This window comes from Phaenicophaeus curvirostris, chromosome 1, assembly GCF_032191515.1.
Source record: "Phaenicophaeus curvirostris isolate KB17595 chromosome 1, BPBGC_Pcur_1.0, whole genome shotgun sequence".
In the NCBI taxonomy this organism is placed as follows: domain Eukaryota; kingdom Metazoa; phylum Chordata; class Aves; order Cuculiformes; family Cuculidae; genus Phaenicophaeus; species Phaenicophaeus curvirostris.
In genome coordinates this window covers 182,837,504-182,854,474 of record NC_091392.1, presented here as the reverse complement: position 1 = coordinate 182,854,474, position 16,971 = coordinate 182,837,504, and the positions used below count along the sequence as shown (strand labels likewise).

The window sequence follows — 16,971 nt, the reverse complement described above, 5'->3', positions numbered from 1 at the left end:
TTCATTACTGTTGAAGTTCCTATTACAACTTATCTTTTCTGCATGTGCACCTTAAAACCTTTACAAATTTCCAGGGAACTGGAAGTTTATTAATATCTTTCCTTTCCCACAATCTGTGTATATTTTGTATCTTATTTTAGTAACATTACATAAATCAAAAAATGATACCACTAAAAATAAGCTGTGCAGCCTGGTAGTCAGGCTTCTTTTGTCTTTCTGCCTAGTACATATTTTGAATGGGTGAGACATGGCTATTTCTCTATGGCTTTCTCTCCTTGAGATTTAGATCAAGTACTGGAACATATTTAGAAAACAGTCAGGGTAACATATGTTCTTTTGTATTTTGACATTCGGAGTGTAGATTTTTATTTCTACTAACCTGAGAAAGCACCATTTAGAGGTGCTAGGAGAGTGTATTGGCCTTCTGGTCTTAGAGAAGATGCCAGCCCTAGCTGTGCCACCAGCTCTGTAAAAGTAGTCTGCTGGGCACCTCCAAGTTCAATGACTTGCTTGGCTGTAAATAAAAGAATAAGAAAAGATATTTTAACAAACAATTTATCCCTTTTCCAGATTCAGATTCTCCATGCTTATCCATGACAATATATCTGGTAAGACTGCAGAAAACATCTTGGATGCAAGACATTTTTCATATACATCACTGACCAGAATCAGGAATTAGCACATCATCAATGAGGTGGATAACGCCATTGCTTGTCACAATATCTTTGCGTTTCACCATTTTTACTCCATTCACAGTCAGACTTTCACCATCACAACCAACTTCAAGTGTGTTGCCTTCCAAGGTTTCATAGACAGCTCCACCTGTGATGGCTTCAGAACACTGGACAGTATTTAAAATATGGAACTTCACGAGAGCTGCAGAGAAAAGAGCAGGATGTTCATATGTAGACGTTTGGACACATATATTCGTATATATATATTCACAGATATATATAAAAATACATACACACACATAAATTCACGTGTAGCTGGGGACAAATTATTACATGTCCCATGCATAGATTCTTTATTGAAAATTACTCATATAATAATTGATACTGTAGGCCTCTGCCTATGACCAAAAGTCTTTGGCATGGTTTATATTATGAAAATTATGCTGTAATCTGTATGTAACAAAGTATGTGACTAGGCAACTACAGTTATATGCTACAACTTGCTCTCCAAGTACAAAACTTTATAGATAATGCAAGGTCAGCCCTAGTTTTACATTTTCTTATGCCTCACTATATAATTGAGAGTCTCCGTGGGTACTGAAAGAATCAGCCAAAAATTACTGAAAGCAAACTGAAAAAAGTAATAAAAGATCTACAACAAAAATGCCATGTAACTTCAGGGTTCCATTTTTAGTCATTATATCACATTAAAATTAGTCCAGATCCCTCCTTTCATTATTCTCCATTGAGATACCACACAGTGACATAATAAGGTTGTAATGAAATGATGGAGAACTTGTTTGGTGAACTGGAACACATAAAAAAGAATAGAACTGCAGCCTTCCATTTCTTAGTGGTCCATTACACTATTGTTCACACAACAGACTTATTTGGCTATTATTTTGTTTTACTGTAGTCCTCAAAATAATAACTGTGCTGACTGTTATAGTTTGTCAGAATATATAACAGAAATTCAGTTCAGCCTGCATCAAAGAACTTACTTTTCACAAGAACATGTCCTCTTTGTATGAAAAAGCTGTTCAAGAGAAAGCTATGAGAGAATATCACATTCAGATAGACCTGCATCTCTAGAGGCAGGAATCTCTGCTGGAACTATGCAGTTGAACAATTAGGAACATTAATGTAATTAATTTTCACAGCTTTCTTTAGATTTTTTTTGGCAAAGATTTCAGTTAATTTGAATCATTATGTAACTGGAAAAATAAATAACAGAAAAAATAACTCCTCCTGTACATTTGAGCAACAAAGCTGGTGAAAGGGCTGGAGAACAGGCCTTATGAGGAGCGGCTGAGAGAGCTGGGGTTGTTTAGCCTGGAGAAGAGGAGGCTGAGGGGTGACCTCATTGCTCTCTACAACTACCTGAAAGGACGTTGTAGAGAGGAGGGTGCTGGCCTCTTCTCCCAAGTGACAGGGGACAGGACAAGAGGGAATGGCCTCAAGCTCCACCAGGGGAGGTTTAGGCTAGACGTTAGGAAAAAATTCTTTACAGAAAGGGTGATTGGGCACTGGAACAGGCTGCCCAGGGAGGTGGTTGAGTCACCTTCCCTGGAGGTGTTTAAGGCACGGGTGGACGAGTTGCTGAGGGATATGGTTTAGTGTTTGGTAGGAACGGTTGGACTCGGTGATCCGGTGGGTCTCTTCCAACCTGGTTATTCTGTGATTCTGTGATAAGAAAGTACAGGTGCTTAATTTCAGAGCTACTGCGATAATGTAGTTTCTACCTCCTAATCTACACACTTATATTCCTCATTTGCAAAAAAAGGATACACACCTTCAGAAGCCACCTTGTCACCCATGATCCTTTCCAAGACACCCCTTGGAAGTCTCTCAAAAGCTTCATTAGTGGGAGCAAATACTGTGTAATGACCAGGCCTTCCAAGAATATCCAAGACGTCTGATGTGATGGCAGCAGCCTAGAAAATAAACTTAGTTATTATGTTGGGTATTTGAAATACTATCAAAATACATTAGTTGACTAGTTTCACCTCATGCCCACAAGTACTTTAATGGTAGACTGAGATCAATGTTATAGAAAGAAGCTTTAAAAATTCATTGTCAAAAAGGAACAGAAAACAAAGTTTTTAGAAAAGTGTGTATTGATACCTCATGTTATGTCCTTAATTTAGCATACAATAATCAATAAATTCTGATAGAGGTAACAATAGAGGAGATTTTGGGTTTTTATTATGGCTTGAATTTTAAATATAAAATGTGATCAAATAAGTTTTGACAAGTTAAATCAAAACAATAGTCTATTAAAGCTAATAATTTTCCTTTAAAATAATAACAGATGTATCACATGTATATGAGTAATTTCATTAAGTACAAGGAGTAGACTTTGAATATTGAGCCTGAGGGGCAATCTCATTGCTCTCTACAGGTTCCTGAGGGAGAGAAGTGGAGAGAGAGGTGCTGATCTCTTCTCCCTGGTATTCTTTGGCAGGACACATAGGAAAGGTTCAAAGCTGCTTCAGAGGAGACTTAGACTGGACAGTAGGAAGCATTTCTTTTCTTCAAACACTGGAACAGGCTTCCTAGAGAGATGGACAGTGCCCCAAGCATATCAGTGTTTAAGAGGCACTCAGACAATGCCCTAAACAACAATCATTAACTTTCAGTCAGCCCTGAAGTGGTCAGGCAGTTTGAGTAGATGATCATTTTTGGTCCCTTCCAACTGAAATTATCTAGTCTATTCCATTCCACTCTCAGGCTCTAGGACTAGGAAAAATTATCTCCATTTTTTTAATCCCTGAAATGTTACTCAAATCTGGAAATCATGAAAGTGAAGTTAAACACAATTGATCAATTCAGTTTTCTGCTTTCTAGTAGCAAAGAAATAAGCAGTCTGAACAAAAAAAAAAATCCAATATCTAATTCAGTATTTTTAAAAAAACCATAATTTCCTTTTCATTCCATAAATAAATCTTCTTAACTTTCTTATAAATCTCCTCTATACCACCTGACATTTCACTTGTTTCCCTTATTGGATTACACATGAAGGAGAATATTGTAACCATATTTATTTCTTGGGTGGCTGCAACCTGTCTTCATCCAATGGCATGAGGTTCAACAAGGCCAAATGCCGGGTCCTGCACTTGGGGCACAACAACCCTATGCAGTGCTACAGACTAGGAGAAGTCTGTCTAGAAAGCTGCCTGGAGGAGAGGGACCTGGGGGTGTTGGTTGACAACCGACTGAATATGAGCCAGCAGTGTGCCCAGGTGGCCAAGAAGGCCAATGGCATCTTGGCTTGTATCAGAAACGGCGTGACCAGCAGGTCCAGGGAGGTTATCCTCCCTCTGTACTCGGCACTGGTGAGACCACTCCTCGAATCCTGTGTTCAGTTCTGGGCCCCTCACCACAAGAAGGATGTTGAGGCTCTGGAGAGAGTCCAGAGAAGAGCAACAAAGCTGGTGAAGGGGCTGGAGAGCAGGTCTTATGAGGAGTGGCTGAGAGAGCTGGGGTTGTTTAGCCTGGAGAAGAGGAGGCTGAGGGGAGACCTCATTGCTCTCCATAACTACCTGAAAGGAGGTTGTAGAGAGGAGGGTGCTGGCCTCTTCTCCCAAGTGACAGGGGACAGGACAAGAGGAAATGGCCTCAAGCTCCGCCAGGGGAGGTTTAGGCTAGACGTTAGGAAAAAAATTCTTTACAGAAAGGGTCATTGGGCACTGGAACAGGCTTCCCAGGGAGGTGGTTGAGTCACCTTCCCTGGAGGTGTTTAAGGCACAGGTGGATGAGGTGCTGAGGGATATGGTTTAGGGTTTGATAGGAATGGTTGGACTCGATGATCCAGTGGGTCTCTTCCAACCTGGTTATTCTGTGTGATTCTGTGTGTGTGATTCATTAGAATCAAAGACTAAAGAAAAGGAACAATGCAGAAGAAGTAACCAAAGATAGAGTGAGACTATACGATGGATTAAAATGATAATCTGATAGAGTATGCCAATATAATTTAGGAAAAAAATTTATAGGAAAAAAATACATTGAATCAAACACATATGGACTTAAGAATTTTCTCAGCTTAATATGAAATACTATTAGCTCAACTGAGGAGCATATGAAACAGGAAAACTGGAAAACAGGAACAACCACACTAAAAGAAATGTCATAGTAGAGTCTCAGGCCTTTTTTGGTTTAGTGGTTTCGTTAGCACACTTGCTTTTGGAGCCAAAGTTGTTAAAGCAGGGTGAAGTGCAGAGGCATTCCCACAGGAAACAGCAGGCGTATGTGCCATGAACAGGGACTTCAATCTTTGAAAAGTCAGAAAGACAGAGTGCAAGGTGATGTAACTGAAAGAAAACAAAGCATGATTTTCTCTGCAAGAAAAATCCTTCCTACCTGTCTGTACTGGTATCCTGAAACTTGCTGTGAGTCAGGTTCTTCAATTTATTTGGGTTTTTACCATTTTCTGTCATCCCTTATGAAATGTTTCTTGTTTATATAGCACCAGAAACTGTAACTTATGCTCACATGTTTCATTTCCTCAGTGCTCAAAGAGAAGATATGCGTTTTTTTAAGTACAGGGACATATTCTGTCCTATTAATGTGGTCCCATTTAATCCACAAAAGAGTAGCAGCAGACTTCTTATGTATAATATACTTTGCCTTTTTATATAGCTGGCTTTGTAATATTAACTGGAGTTCTTAATTTAACTTATTTCTGTCTCATACTGAACTTATCCTTCTTACTTCCAGGTATCATTTACAAGTAGAAAAGAAACAAGGAAAATATAAAAGGCCAGAGAGGCATTATCAGTTTTGGTCTACTTACTCTAAAAGATGAAAGATCATCCTCGACTTCAATGAAATCTTGAATGGTATTTCCAACGGTGGTCAGGACACGATCAATTACATGAACAACACCATTGGTTGCAATCTGGTTGCCATGGATGATCCTGGCACAGTTAACGGTAACAACCTATAAGTGAAGAATCAAAGAGCAGAAGTAGAAATATTAGTCTGATCGCATACTCGGACTTTGATTCTGACAGATTGGTAATGATGATATATTTTGGCCACAAAACTATTTGTCTTACAGGATTAAAGTTCATTCTTATTTGAACTTCGATTTCTAACCATCAAAGAGTACATATTCTTCTAAGCAATTAGTCAAAAATTAGGCAAAATTTCAAAGGTATTTTTTTTTTTAGTCAGTAAAAAATGACTTGCTAGATGTTAGCCTTTCTATTACCTATCTTCTCAGCTACAGAAGGAAAGAAAGGAAAGAGTAATGACTATAACTAAAATATTATTTTACAGGCAAAAAAAATAAGTATAGACTTACCCCATTAGGATAATGGTTGATAAGCAATTTCTGGTCATTATACATAGACACTAGAGTCATGCCATTCTTAAGATCTTTTGTCAACATACGCTTGTTTACCATATGGTGGCGGAGAGCGTTATATAGCTCAATATTTACATTGTCAACCAAATTCCTATGAATTTCCTGAAGAAGAAAGCAATTTAATTAATTAGAAGGTTCAAATCATTCTTCCAGTTGGAGAGATGTACATATTGCTATACATGAGCATATGCTTTCAATATACTCTGCAAAGGATATTTCCTGCTAGGAGACATAACTATCATATCAGTCTGGCTCTATTTAAATGATGCTTTAGTTTGATTTGCTCACAAATGGAAGATGTGGTCTCATTGCAGACAAGTCATTAGGGGAGCTTTGATTCAATGTTTGTTTAACTAAAAATATTAGTAAAAGAAGGACACCAGAATCACTGATGATGTACAATTATAGTCTACATCATGCAGTTACTGGAATTCTTGACAGTTTCCCCAGAACCATGCTAAGAAAAATTACCCTATCAAAATTTGTCACAGAAGTGCTCAAACAAGAAACACATAATTGCTTATTACTCCTGAAAATAAATTTAGATTCTCTAGCTTCAGCAATGTATGCCAACCATGAAAATTCTTTTAGTATAACTGGCATAAAGTAATTTTGTATCTAAACTATCAATAGTGTTTCTAGCCCACCTTATCATAGACTAACCACTGGAGCCAAAACAATAGGTGAAAGAGAAACACAATGCGCAAGCGCATGCACACACACTTACTGGATTTAATTGCTCCCAGGCCTCATTGCTTGGTGCAAAGATAGTGAACGATCCTCGTCCCTCAATCTCTTCTCTCAGCTTTGATAAGTCACAATACTGCTGTGTGGAGGTAGCTCCAACAATGCCAAGTGTACCATATACATGGTCAATAGGAGCAACTGAAATAAACATAAGAATACTGTAAAACCTTCAGTCATCCAGTTTCTTGTAATTAAAACTACTTTGTTTCTTTTGGTTGAACTCCAATATTGCCTTTCTGAAATTGCTTAAATCAATATTAAAACAGTATACTTGGACTGAAATTCTATTGTCAACATATAAAACCCCATCCAAATTCATCTGCCCATTATTTTTTTGTTGGTTTGCTTAATGAGCTGAAAAATTAAATAAAACAAAACTGGTTTATGTTTATGTTTAATGTTTTATTTAGAAGAGTTGCTGTGTTTGGGACCTTCAAGAAAGGAAATGAGTAAATTCCACCTATAATCACAAAAATTTCAGTGCAGTGAGTCTCCTTTGGAGATGGTAGACCAGAATTATTCTTGTGAGGCCTCTTGCTCTCCTTCTGTTGTGTGACTTGTGTATATATTGATTCATCCAGAGAATAAGAAGGGTCACAGTCTTACAGTGATAACACTGCTACATGATAACAGGATTCACCTTTCCTCATTCCAGGCATGTACAAGTGAGTCACATGCATGCAAACTAGTTGTTCTTGGCTATTTTTACCATCATGAGGAGGAACAGGACAGTCTAGAGTGTGACTGACCTCATCCTAATGTAAACATCTACAGTGAGATTAATTAATCTAAACAAACCAAACTCTGCCTTATATATACCTAAATCTATTATTGACTGTAAAAGGATTAATTAAGAGGTAGGGATCTGAAGTTACTAAATGTATTACTTCTTTGATTACTCTTTCCTACTGCAATTAATTTTAATTATGCAAAAAGAGAATAGCACAAATAAGAGAAATCAAGAATTTCTGTCCTAATTTTCACACCTTCTTAGTTTATTTAAAGCATATAACAGTTTTTTAGTAAATAAGAGTCAAGTCTTCTCAGGAAAAAGAATAAACAAAATTTAGGCATGGCAAATGTCATGTCATATCCTAGGTTTTTGACCTTACTGGCATGCTTTAGGTTATTCTAGGGTGGGATTGGAATAGGAATAAAAGTTCTTTGGCAGCTTTGGGAATTGAAGACACTATCTTTCCTCTCCAACACAGCAACGGGAAGAAGCTGGGAAATTCAGCCTAAGCTGAATGATAAAATTCGGTGCCAGCTGATTTGACCGTATTGACTGTATGCAAATGAAAATATGTATTCTTAAGCAATAATTGTTAAAGAGGAAGGAAATAAGAAGAAGTAATTTCTCAAGATGACCAACTTTGAAAGTCTTCTCTGTTTTAATACTTCTCAAATACAGACTCATGCATACAAAAATAAGCTTATACCTGCAGGACATCCTCTTGTACCGTCCATCTTCATATAGCCAGGACAGCATTCATATAACACAGTTCTGTGGGTTATAGACAAAACAACATGTTCAGTAACTACAATACACTAAGGACAATCGTATACTAATTTTACCTTAGTCTAATTGTTTATTTTTTTGAATTAATTTTTCATTACCAAGAACACACTATCCAGATCTTCATCCCATTTTTTCATTCAGCCTTTTCTGTGTAGACTACAAGCTGGTTGTAATTTACCAAATGCAAGGCTTTTGAATTCACAGAATGATCACTGTCACTAAGTTTAAGTGGTAGAAATGAACATGAGAGGGAATATGGAACTCATGGAGAGTTATTAGAAGGTAATGTAACTAGAACAACAGCTGAAGGAAATTAACTGATCTATTTTGATAGCATTAGATGGGACTGAAAAAAGAAAAAAATAAAGAAAGTGGGGACATTGATAGAAACTGGTGGTAGCAGGGATGTAAAGGAAAGAAATAAATAAAGAACAGAAATTGAAATGACGAAACTACATGAAGTCACCTACATGCTGAATTAGTAACTAAACCAAAATTAAAGCAGCCCTGTGGATTGTATGGTGATAGAATGTGAGATGGTAGAGCCTCGGTTCATCAAGGAAGACTTTGAGGAATGTCAGGAAGGGTGGAAATACTAATTAAGAACAGATATAGAGCAAGTCACAGAGAAGGAAGACTAAAGACTGGATGGATGGATGGACAGAAGGGAAAGTTCACTGGTAGATGTAGTGATTATGAAAACTGAATTTCAACAAATCAAAACCCAGAGTTAAATGAGTATGTCACCATAGCAAACATAGAATTTAGCAATACCAGGGGTCAGAAACCATTATATAATGGTGTCAATAAACTATTCCCATTCTTGAATATGTATAAACAATACCTAATAGCAAATCAGGAATAATTATAAATGGTAGCACTAAATTTAGCCGGATGTAATATTTTCTTATTATGACAGAAATAAAAGCTCTAAGATAGAACTGCTTGACAAATTCTCTCTTACATAAAAACACAAATTCACTGAAGTCAGCACAGAGATAACTTCAGGAAAGTTGTCACCAAATAATATAATCTTACCTAAGTCTAAAACAAACTTTGAGGGATTAGACTTCAGATATTACTTTTCAAATTATGGTGTACAATGAATGACAAAGAAAAATGACAATTTTTTACATAATAGATTTGATTTATTGGTGTGGTTGTTGTTGGCAAGGCTAAAGTGCTGAACACTAGTTCCTTGAAGGATTTCACTGAGACTATACCACTGTATTTCAGCTTTTAATTTGTAGATTCTTTGGTGGCAGCTGGGTACACTTCTCTCACTTTTCATAAATCAAATCTGACAAAACATAACCACAAACATCTAAAGGAAGAGCTTACTCAAATGAAAAGTTGGGGTTAAGTTCTTCAATATCTAGACTACTTCAAGAGATTAAAAAATGAAAGTAGACTAGAAGAACAATAGCATTACAAAGTGCTGTTTTAAATCCTCAGATTATAATTCTGTAACTGCAATCTGAGAAAGTTGGTGAAGTTTGAAGATTTCTTTTAAAAAAACAGTGTCTTTCATTTTTATGTGCCATGAAATATTTTGTCTCCTTTCCTTCATCTACATACATACACATGAAATATTCAACCTTCTGCCACGTGCATCTTTTCAAGTGAGAAGCCATAGATTGAAAGTATTCACATAGTTCTTTTTAATACATCTGTTTTTATTAAGTAATTCACAGAATGTCTATTTCTTAAGAATGCAAGAATGCATACATTTTGGGCTAACGATTTTCTAACTAATAAGGAAATTAATCTTATCTCTTCCTCAATGCTGCATCCATGCCAGAAGCTAATTAAAAAAAAAACCACAAAAACCTGATTAAAGAAAACTCTGTATCAGAAGTTCAACTCTGAACTGCTTTGTCATGAGAAAATATTTTTGCTTCCATAGAATATAAAATATCTCCCTATCACTCCATGAGAAGCTATGAAAGATTGCTGTCTTAATTAGCTTTTGGAAGAAAAGAAAGAGTGAACTGAATTATAAGCATAGCATAAAATATGGCAAGTTTAGTCTTCTTACCATGTCCAACAATGACCCAATTCATTAAAGGCAGAAATTTGGCTGAAGAACATAGTTAAGAAAGAAAATGCTTCTTCAGCCAAGCATTACAAGATCAGTGCCCTTTATACCATTTAACTTGTTATGTACAGCCCAGGCTCTTTTTTTAGTCATCAAAGGTTACTGTAAGTTCCTACTTACAGTATTCACGTTCCCTTACATTTGACTGCAGTTAGAAGGGCCACTTATCAGCTGTGCTCAAAATGTAGTGAGAAAAATGGAATGTGAGAAAAGGGATCTGTATGGAGGGTCCCACAATAAGGTTAAAACTCACTGCAAGATGCTGTTACTCAGCACCACTCGCATATAGACACAGCACACAGGGGAAGTACCATCTCACAGCATAAGTCATCTGTATCTCCATACTAGTTCAGTATTAGATGGTGTCCCAGTGAGGAAAACAGTTAATCAGGTAAGAAGTAATGATGCATTCTTAAGTTTCTGGAGGTTTGGGGTTGGGGGGGATGTTGTTGCTTTAAATTGGGATTTTTTTTTGCTTGTTTGGAGTTTCTTTTCAGCACAAAATTGTTCTAACCTCATCCAAAGGAGTGTATTCCAACGAAAAAAGGAGCAGAGCTGTATTATCTTATTTCCTTGTTATTCTTGGCTAAATGAATTAGTTTTCAGTTTAGTCAGATCAGGTCTGTGACTCATCTCTTTCTACTCCTTGCTGGCATGGAGATAAAATACTGCATAGAAACAGCGGAAAGAGTTCTGGTCCAGTTGATCTTGACTTTAGCAAATATTAAAGTTGCATCCCAACTGGATATTTACAGCAGTGGATATGAGGTATAAATAATAAATTTTTTAAAAAGTAAATAATAAAAGCCAACAAAAGTTAATTCTTGAATCAACATTTTATAGATCATATATAGAAGTTAGGGAAGACTTGTTAGATATTGACATGAGAATAGCCATTTTCCTTTGAATTAGTATTGTTATGGCAGTAATCTTCTCAGTCATGTCTGCATTTCTATTTTGAGTGCAAAGAGTATAAAACTGCAATTAACAGATAAAACTGTTTCTCTGTTACAACCAAAAAAACACCCCCAGGATCTCTACAACTTAACTTACTCTCAATACACACTCTTTTCCCCATCTAGCCTTGCTCCATGACTGCTTGTACAATTTTTGGAATGTTAAAAGAGGAAAGAGGAGGCAGTAGATAGTTTTGTATAGACTCTCCTGCCCAAATCCATCTGCCCTCACTGCTCAACATCTTCTCTGTCTGGCTGTAGCAAGCTTCTTGTTTAGGGTTTTACACAGGCTCTGTAAAATGTTTTACAGCTTACATTCCTCTAAATTCTAGTGAGTGAAAAGAACAGTCACCATCTGACTTTAGTTCAATAAGTCCAATTTGTCTGTTGCTTGAAACTGCTTTTCCTGACACACGTATCTATCACTGCACAACCATTTTACCCCTGGAACTCAGCGTAGTAATGAATTCCCTGTCAGATTTGTGCTGAGAGAAGGCTTTCTCTCATGGGAAAACATGGCATCTATCTAGGAATAAAACCACAGGAGCTGGTTACTTTCCAAAATTGACTTTGAAAACATCCAAGTTTCAGTCTAAGTCATTTTCAGGAAATAACCTTCTCCCCAATGTGTCTGTAGTGGAATAAAATGTAGTGCCAAAGAAGTCAGCGGTATGGCAGGGGTTATTCAAAAGGTGAATTATTTTGGATGACTTCAGAATGTCCACTGACAGTGGACAGTATTATAATGCCACCTGGAGGAGAAGGAAAGATTCTGAGAAAAGGTATAAACCTATTGGTCCTGAAGGAAGAGCTGGGGTAAATGACCACACACAATCTAGTTTGACTTGAAATCCATCATTATTATGGTTGTCAGATGCATATAAATCTGCAATTTGTGTGAAAACTGGGTTCTAACCTGTCTGGATTTGCTTATAAAAACAGGGCGAAAATAAAAATGGGAAAGCCTAGTTAGAATTCCAGAAAGAAAATTACATTCCAAAGAAACTCGGGATTTGGAATAGTAAGATATCTTCTCTGGGTCGGTCATTCATTGTGATTTGTGCTACACATACTCTAACTTTCTGCTGTTACTTCTGCCTCCTTAAGGAAATAAATAATTAGTAAGCAATAACGTTTACAATAGCAGAAGGTCACAGCTTGGCCCACAAAAATCATGTCTTCTTCTCAGCTCTGGCAGGGCTTTGGCATCATTCCTCAGGTCTAGACTGACTTTGAAGTTGAGGCTTCAAAACCATGGCAGTACTTGAAAGGCAAAACTGTGTTGGAATCAGTGCCTCCCCGTGTCAGAAGCATAACTCCGCTCCATTAATTTATGGTATGCTGGCAGAGTAATGAAAACATTTTCTCAGAAAATGGAAGAAAATTTCCTCCTACTACACCTTCCCTCCATCTTTTTCCTAAGGATCCTTTCCAATACTGTGTTAGAACACATTGCATCTTTCAGGAATCTCAAAAAATGCAGAGCCTCTGACACCCAACATGAGCAGCAGGAACCACCACCCAAGTCCATTTCAGGTCCTTGCTTGACTACTGTGATTTACAATATTACTCTTATTTTAACAGTGCAAAAAATTGTTAAGAAAAATCGGAGGTATTTTTCTCACATAAATAAGCATGGGTTTGGGAGTCTTAATCAGCTTTACATTAATAATTGTAGGAATCGTGCTCAGGTTGAACTATGGCAGTAATAGTGTTTGTCAGGGAGGAGAGTTGAACCAGCCAAAAAAATGAAACAAAACGTAAAGCTGTCAGTTATGAAAATGTCATATATCTGGATGTACTGAAGAGAGCATGAGCAACTGCAGCTGTATTAGCACTGCTGGGGATGCATGCATACTCTGCACGTTTTTTGTGCTCCCTTCACTCTCCAGCATGAACCCAGATTGTGTCTGAATCCAGTTTCTTGTCAAAATAGATTCTTTGACTTTCTGAAATGAATAATTCAATGCATTTCTTTCAAGTTTATAAAGTCTTATAGTTGCAGATTTAACCTAAATGTATTCTGTTTGCAACAGTTCATTTGGATTCAATGTGAGCTAAATGCAATTGTTTGAAAACTTGTTTTCCTCAAGATCTCTTATTATTTCTCTATTTAGAAACATTTTTTAAACCTGAAGAATGAACTGGAAAATATGGATCCTATTTACACATGACTTCGGCAATCAGGAGGATAACAATATGACTAACAAACTGCAAATTATCAGTCACTTCTTCAAGCTCTCCTTTCTAGTTTATTTAGTGAATAATTGTTAATCAGAAAAACATTCTCAAGAGAATTTAAGAACTTATTTACAAAGGGTGCACTCTTCAACTAGCTTACGTTGCTAAGACTTTTGATAAATGTCTTCCACATTAACTTCAGTGAAGGAAGCTTGAGGTACAGAAATAAAAACCCCTCTATTCCACTTTACATTAACATTTAAATCATGTTTGCTAGGAAAGTATAAACACAAAGCTTACTTTAATGGAGTTACGTTCCTCAAACAAATTATTTGTACCTTGTATCAATATAACTTAACATCTTTGTGTCTTAGGGCACACAATATCTCAGTGACTACTGAAATAGTGTTCTTAAATATTAATTGGGCATGTGGTAGATTATATGGACTTCCAATAAGAGACTCCTAATACCCTAAACCAGAGCTTCAGCTGAAGCCTGGACTCTCTGTCCACTCAAGCCTTTCTGAAAAATGTTCACCTTAGACCTGTTTGGACCCTGTAAGACAATAATGGGAAAACAAAATATAACAATTTCCTGTGACAACCGCTGAGAAATTTATCCAAGGAATTGCATAACAACAAAAGAAAATGCGGTACACTAGAAAAAAACATTATTGTACTGGGTAAACAATCTCAGTCTCTGTTAGGTTACTTAGTTTTAAGTGAGACAAGAGAGGCAGACAAAGTTTAGGACATTGTTTTATGTGTGTTCACACTCTGAAGCTACTTTATGGCTGATGAGGAATTAGTGACTTTGTCACAGAGAATACTATCATTTACATTCTGTGAAGAGCTGGCAGTTGAAATACACATACAGATTCCAGAAGAATGCCAAACTCATATCCATAGTTGTACATAGATTTTTTTTTCCCTTTGTGGAGAATCACGGTCTGAGCACATGGCTCCACTGAGTAGATCTGAGTTCTTTTCCCAACATGTTTATTAGGTGTCTCTGTGGATTTGGGTAGGTTACTTAACCTCATATCATTTTGTGCTTAAAATAGAGCTATGAATACTTAGAGAAGTAATGCTGAAACTAATGCTTTGAAACCTCATGAACTTAAATAGGACTACATACTATGCTGTCATTTTCAGACTTTCCACTCCTTTTGTGATTATTTTTGGCAACAATTACTGGATCAGTTATCCAGATGGTTTTAGAAGCAGATAAAGAGAATCCGTAGCCCTGTAAAATTATAAACTGAATTCTTCCTGTCGCTGTATTTAAAAACAATAGTGAGTTTGCCTGTAAGAAAAAGAGAGTTTTCTAGTCATACATTGTAGTATCTCATGGAATGAGGAGTAGTTTTGAAATAAGATACTTACGCTTTCTTTCCACAGATGGCTCCCTGGTACCAGTTTCTGCAGGTGCTGAAGTATTTCTTTTTTGTTCCCATAACTTGCTGCAGGGCACAGACATTTGGGCTATGGGTGAGAGTAAGAAGTATTTTTTAAAAGTTTCTGTATATCTTTGGAAAATTTTTATATGATATAGTGGCAAATACAGTTTCTGTTTAACAATAGTAAGAAATGAACATCTGGCTTCAGTTCCCTGGGCACGTGTGTTTTAAGCAACCACAGTGGAAGCTCCTGGGACTGCCCAGCTGGGTTCCTTGGCAAGCTCACCCTCCTGGCAGGGACAAAAGATTCCCCTCTTTTCTGGTTTGACTCTCACCTCTGATGGGCAGTGATTGCCAGCTTTGCCTAGCCAATTCCCAATATGCCTTGCATTTCTCCCTTTCCCCTGTGAAGTGAATTAATTACCAGTCACCAGGGACTGAGCTGTGAATACCATCAGCCTCTTTTCGTTGAAGTTTTTGTCTTGTACACATCATGTCTGTGCAGCTGAAGGTCACAGGGAGATGGGGAAGAAAAGTGCCTTGTTCCTTATGTAGAAGGAAACTCTGTCTTCTGTAAATCAATCAGCTATTTTGATTACCAACCTTTTGGAGTACCGCAGACACCTAAATAAACATTCTGGGAATTACTGGGGACCAAAGGGTAAATTGGCATGTAAATACAAGGAGTTACAGATTTCGAACGAGGAATACCTTTTCCTTAGCATAGTAGTGTACAGGAGTGGAATGTTTTAAGGGCAAATTCCATGAAGCAAAGGCATTTTGTCACTATTTTTTCTACTTCAACACTTAAAAAAATTCATCTGTTCAGAAGTTAGGATTTATATTTTATAACCATGGGAAACTAGGAACTTTTTTTATCTCAAGAGCTCAGGGACTGTGTGTGTATATGTAGCAGGGAGATGGAATTCAGCAAAGAAAGACAGGATGGTAAAAAAATCTTATTCAGAGAACATTTTTCACTTAATAAGAAAGAAGAAAAACATATTTAGACACATGTGTCTCCCTGACAGCGGCTGTTCAAATTATTTCCATGTCTCTGAGCAGCCTGGATTGTAAGCATTGTCTTTTAAGTACCCTGCTGAGCAGCTTGCCACATTGCTGTAGTGGGAACAGAAGTTTTACAAAGGGCTCCCAGTATATATTCCAATGTTAGAAAGCATTTAAATAGAGTCCGTGATTTTCATTATGATGGAATAAAGAGAGCAAATGCTGTGGAATAGATATGAACTCTATTCAAACATTTAAGAAGTTACTTTAAACACATCTGATATTCCACTACATTAATTGTGTACTGTAATTAACTCTAGTGATTCTAAAATTTGTGGATTTTATTCATTGAGAACTGGTTATTTTAGATTTTTCCACATTTTATTAGGTTTAACAGTATTCTGTCTCCTTTTAAAACTCCACAGAATGCTTTTTATTTGTGAACGATTCTTGTGAAATTAATTGAGAAAGAAAGTTCTACTTGAATGATAGTAAAAATTCGCAGTAAAAAAATAACATTTAACATAATGTAAGAAGAAAGGGGAGAACAAAGATTAATGAGCACCTTTTTAAAATAGAAATAAAATCCAGTTACTTACCCTTGGTCGCGTGCCCTTATTCGACTATGAGTTAAAATCTTGTCATAGTGAGCAGAAGCAGCTGCTTGTTCAAAAGCAGACAACAAAAAAGTGGAAAAGGTGAATAAGAAAAAGATCTTCATCTTTAGCCCTCTGTTGCTTCTGGCAAGCCTGGAAGAGAGAACTGGCAAACAGTCTGGAGAGCTGACAATTTATATACATACTGGAAGGTGGTGGGAGGGATCCACAGGATCAACCTGAAACTTCGTACCACCCTCCCTAGAACAGCAGCATTTGCTGCCAGCTTCAGTATCCTGAATTAGTACCATGCATTAACCGTACAAACTACTTTTGTAATTCTTGTTAGATTAATTTATTCCTTGTAACACAGGGCTTAAAATTTCATTCTGCTGACACAACAAGAGAGAAAGTTTGAGAAGTT

The 16,971-nt window shown here is 36.9% G+C and overlaps 1 protein-coding gene across 7 annotated transcripts in view; it reads right to left on the bottom strand.

Annotated features, from left to right (window-relative positions):
- Window positions 1-16,816, bottom strand: part of POSTN (periostin) — a 36,473-nt gene extending 19,657 nt beyond the window's left edge. The window contains exons 1-9 of one of the 7 annotated variants that reach the window (XM_069882130.1): window positions 16,551-16,816; window positions 14,930-15,028; window positions 8,229-8,293; window positions 6,770-6,927; window positions 5,980-6,144; window positions 5,467-5,613; window positions 2,467-2,608; window positions 664-876; window positions 380-514 (exon numbers count right to left, since the gene is read on the bottom strand). In XM_069882130.1, coding sequence (XP_069738231.1) covers window positions 380-514; window positions 664-876; window positions 2,467-2,608; window positions 5,467-5,613; window positions 5,980-6,144; window positions 6,770-6,927; window positions 8,229-8,293; window positions 14,930-15,028; window positions 16,551-16,672 — 1,246 coding nt within the window. In that variant the 5' untranslated portion in view covers window positions 16,673-16,816. The remainder of the gene's footprint in view (window positions 1-379; window positions 515-663; window positions 877-2,466; window positions 2,609-5,466; window positions 5,614-5,979; window positions 6,145-6,769; window positions 6,928-8,228; window positions 8,294-14,929; window positions 15,029-16,550) is intronic. The other 6 variants (XM_069882096.1, XM_069882115.1, XM_069882103.1 and 3 more) reach the window with 6 other exon arrangements.
- Window positions 16,817-16,971: the final 155 nt, after the last annotated feature.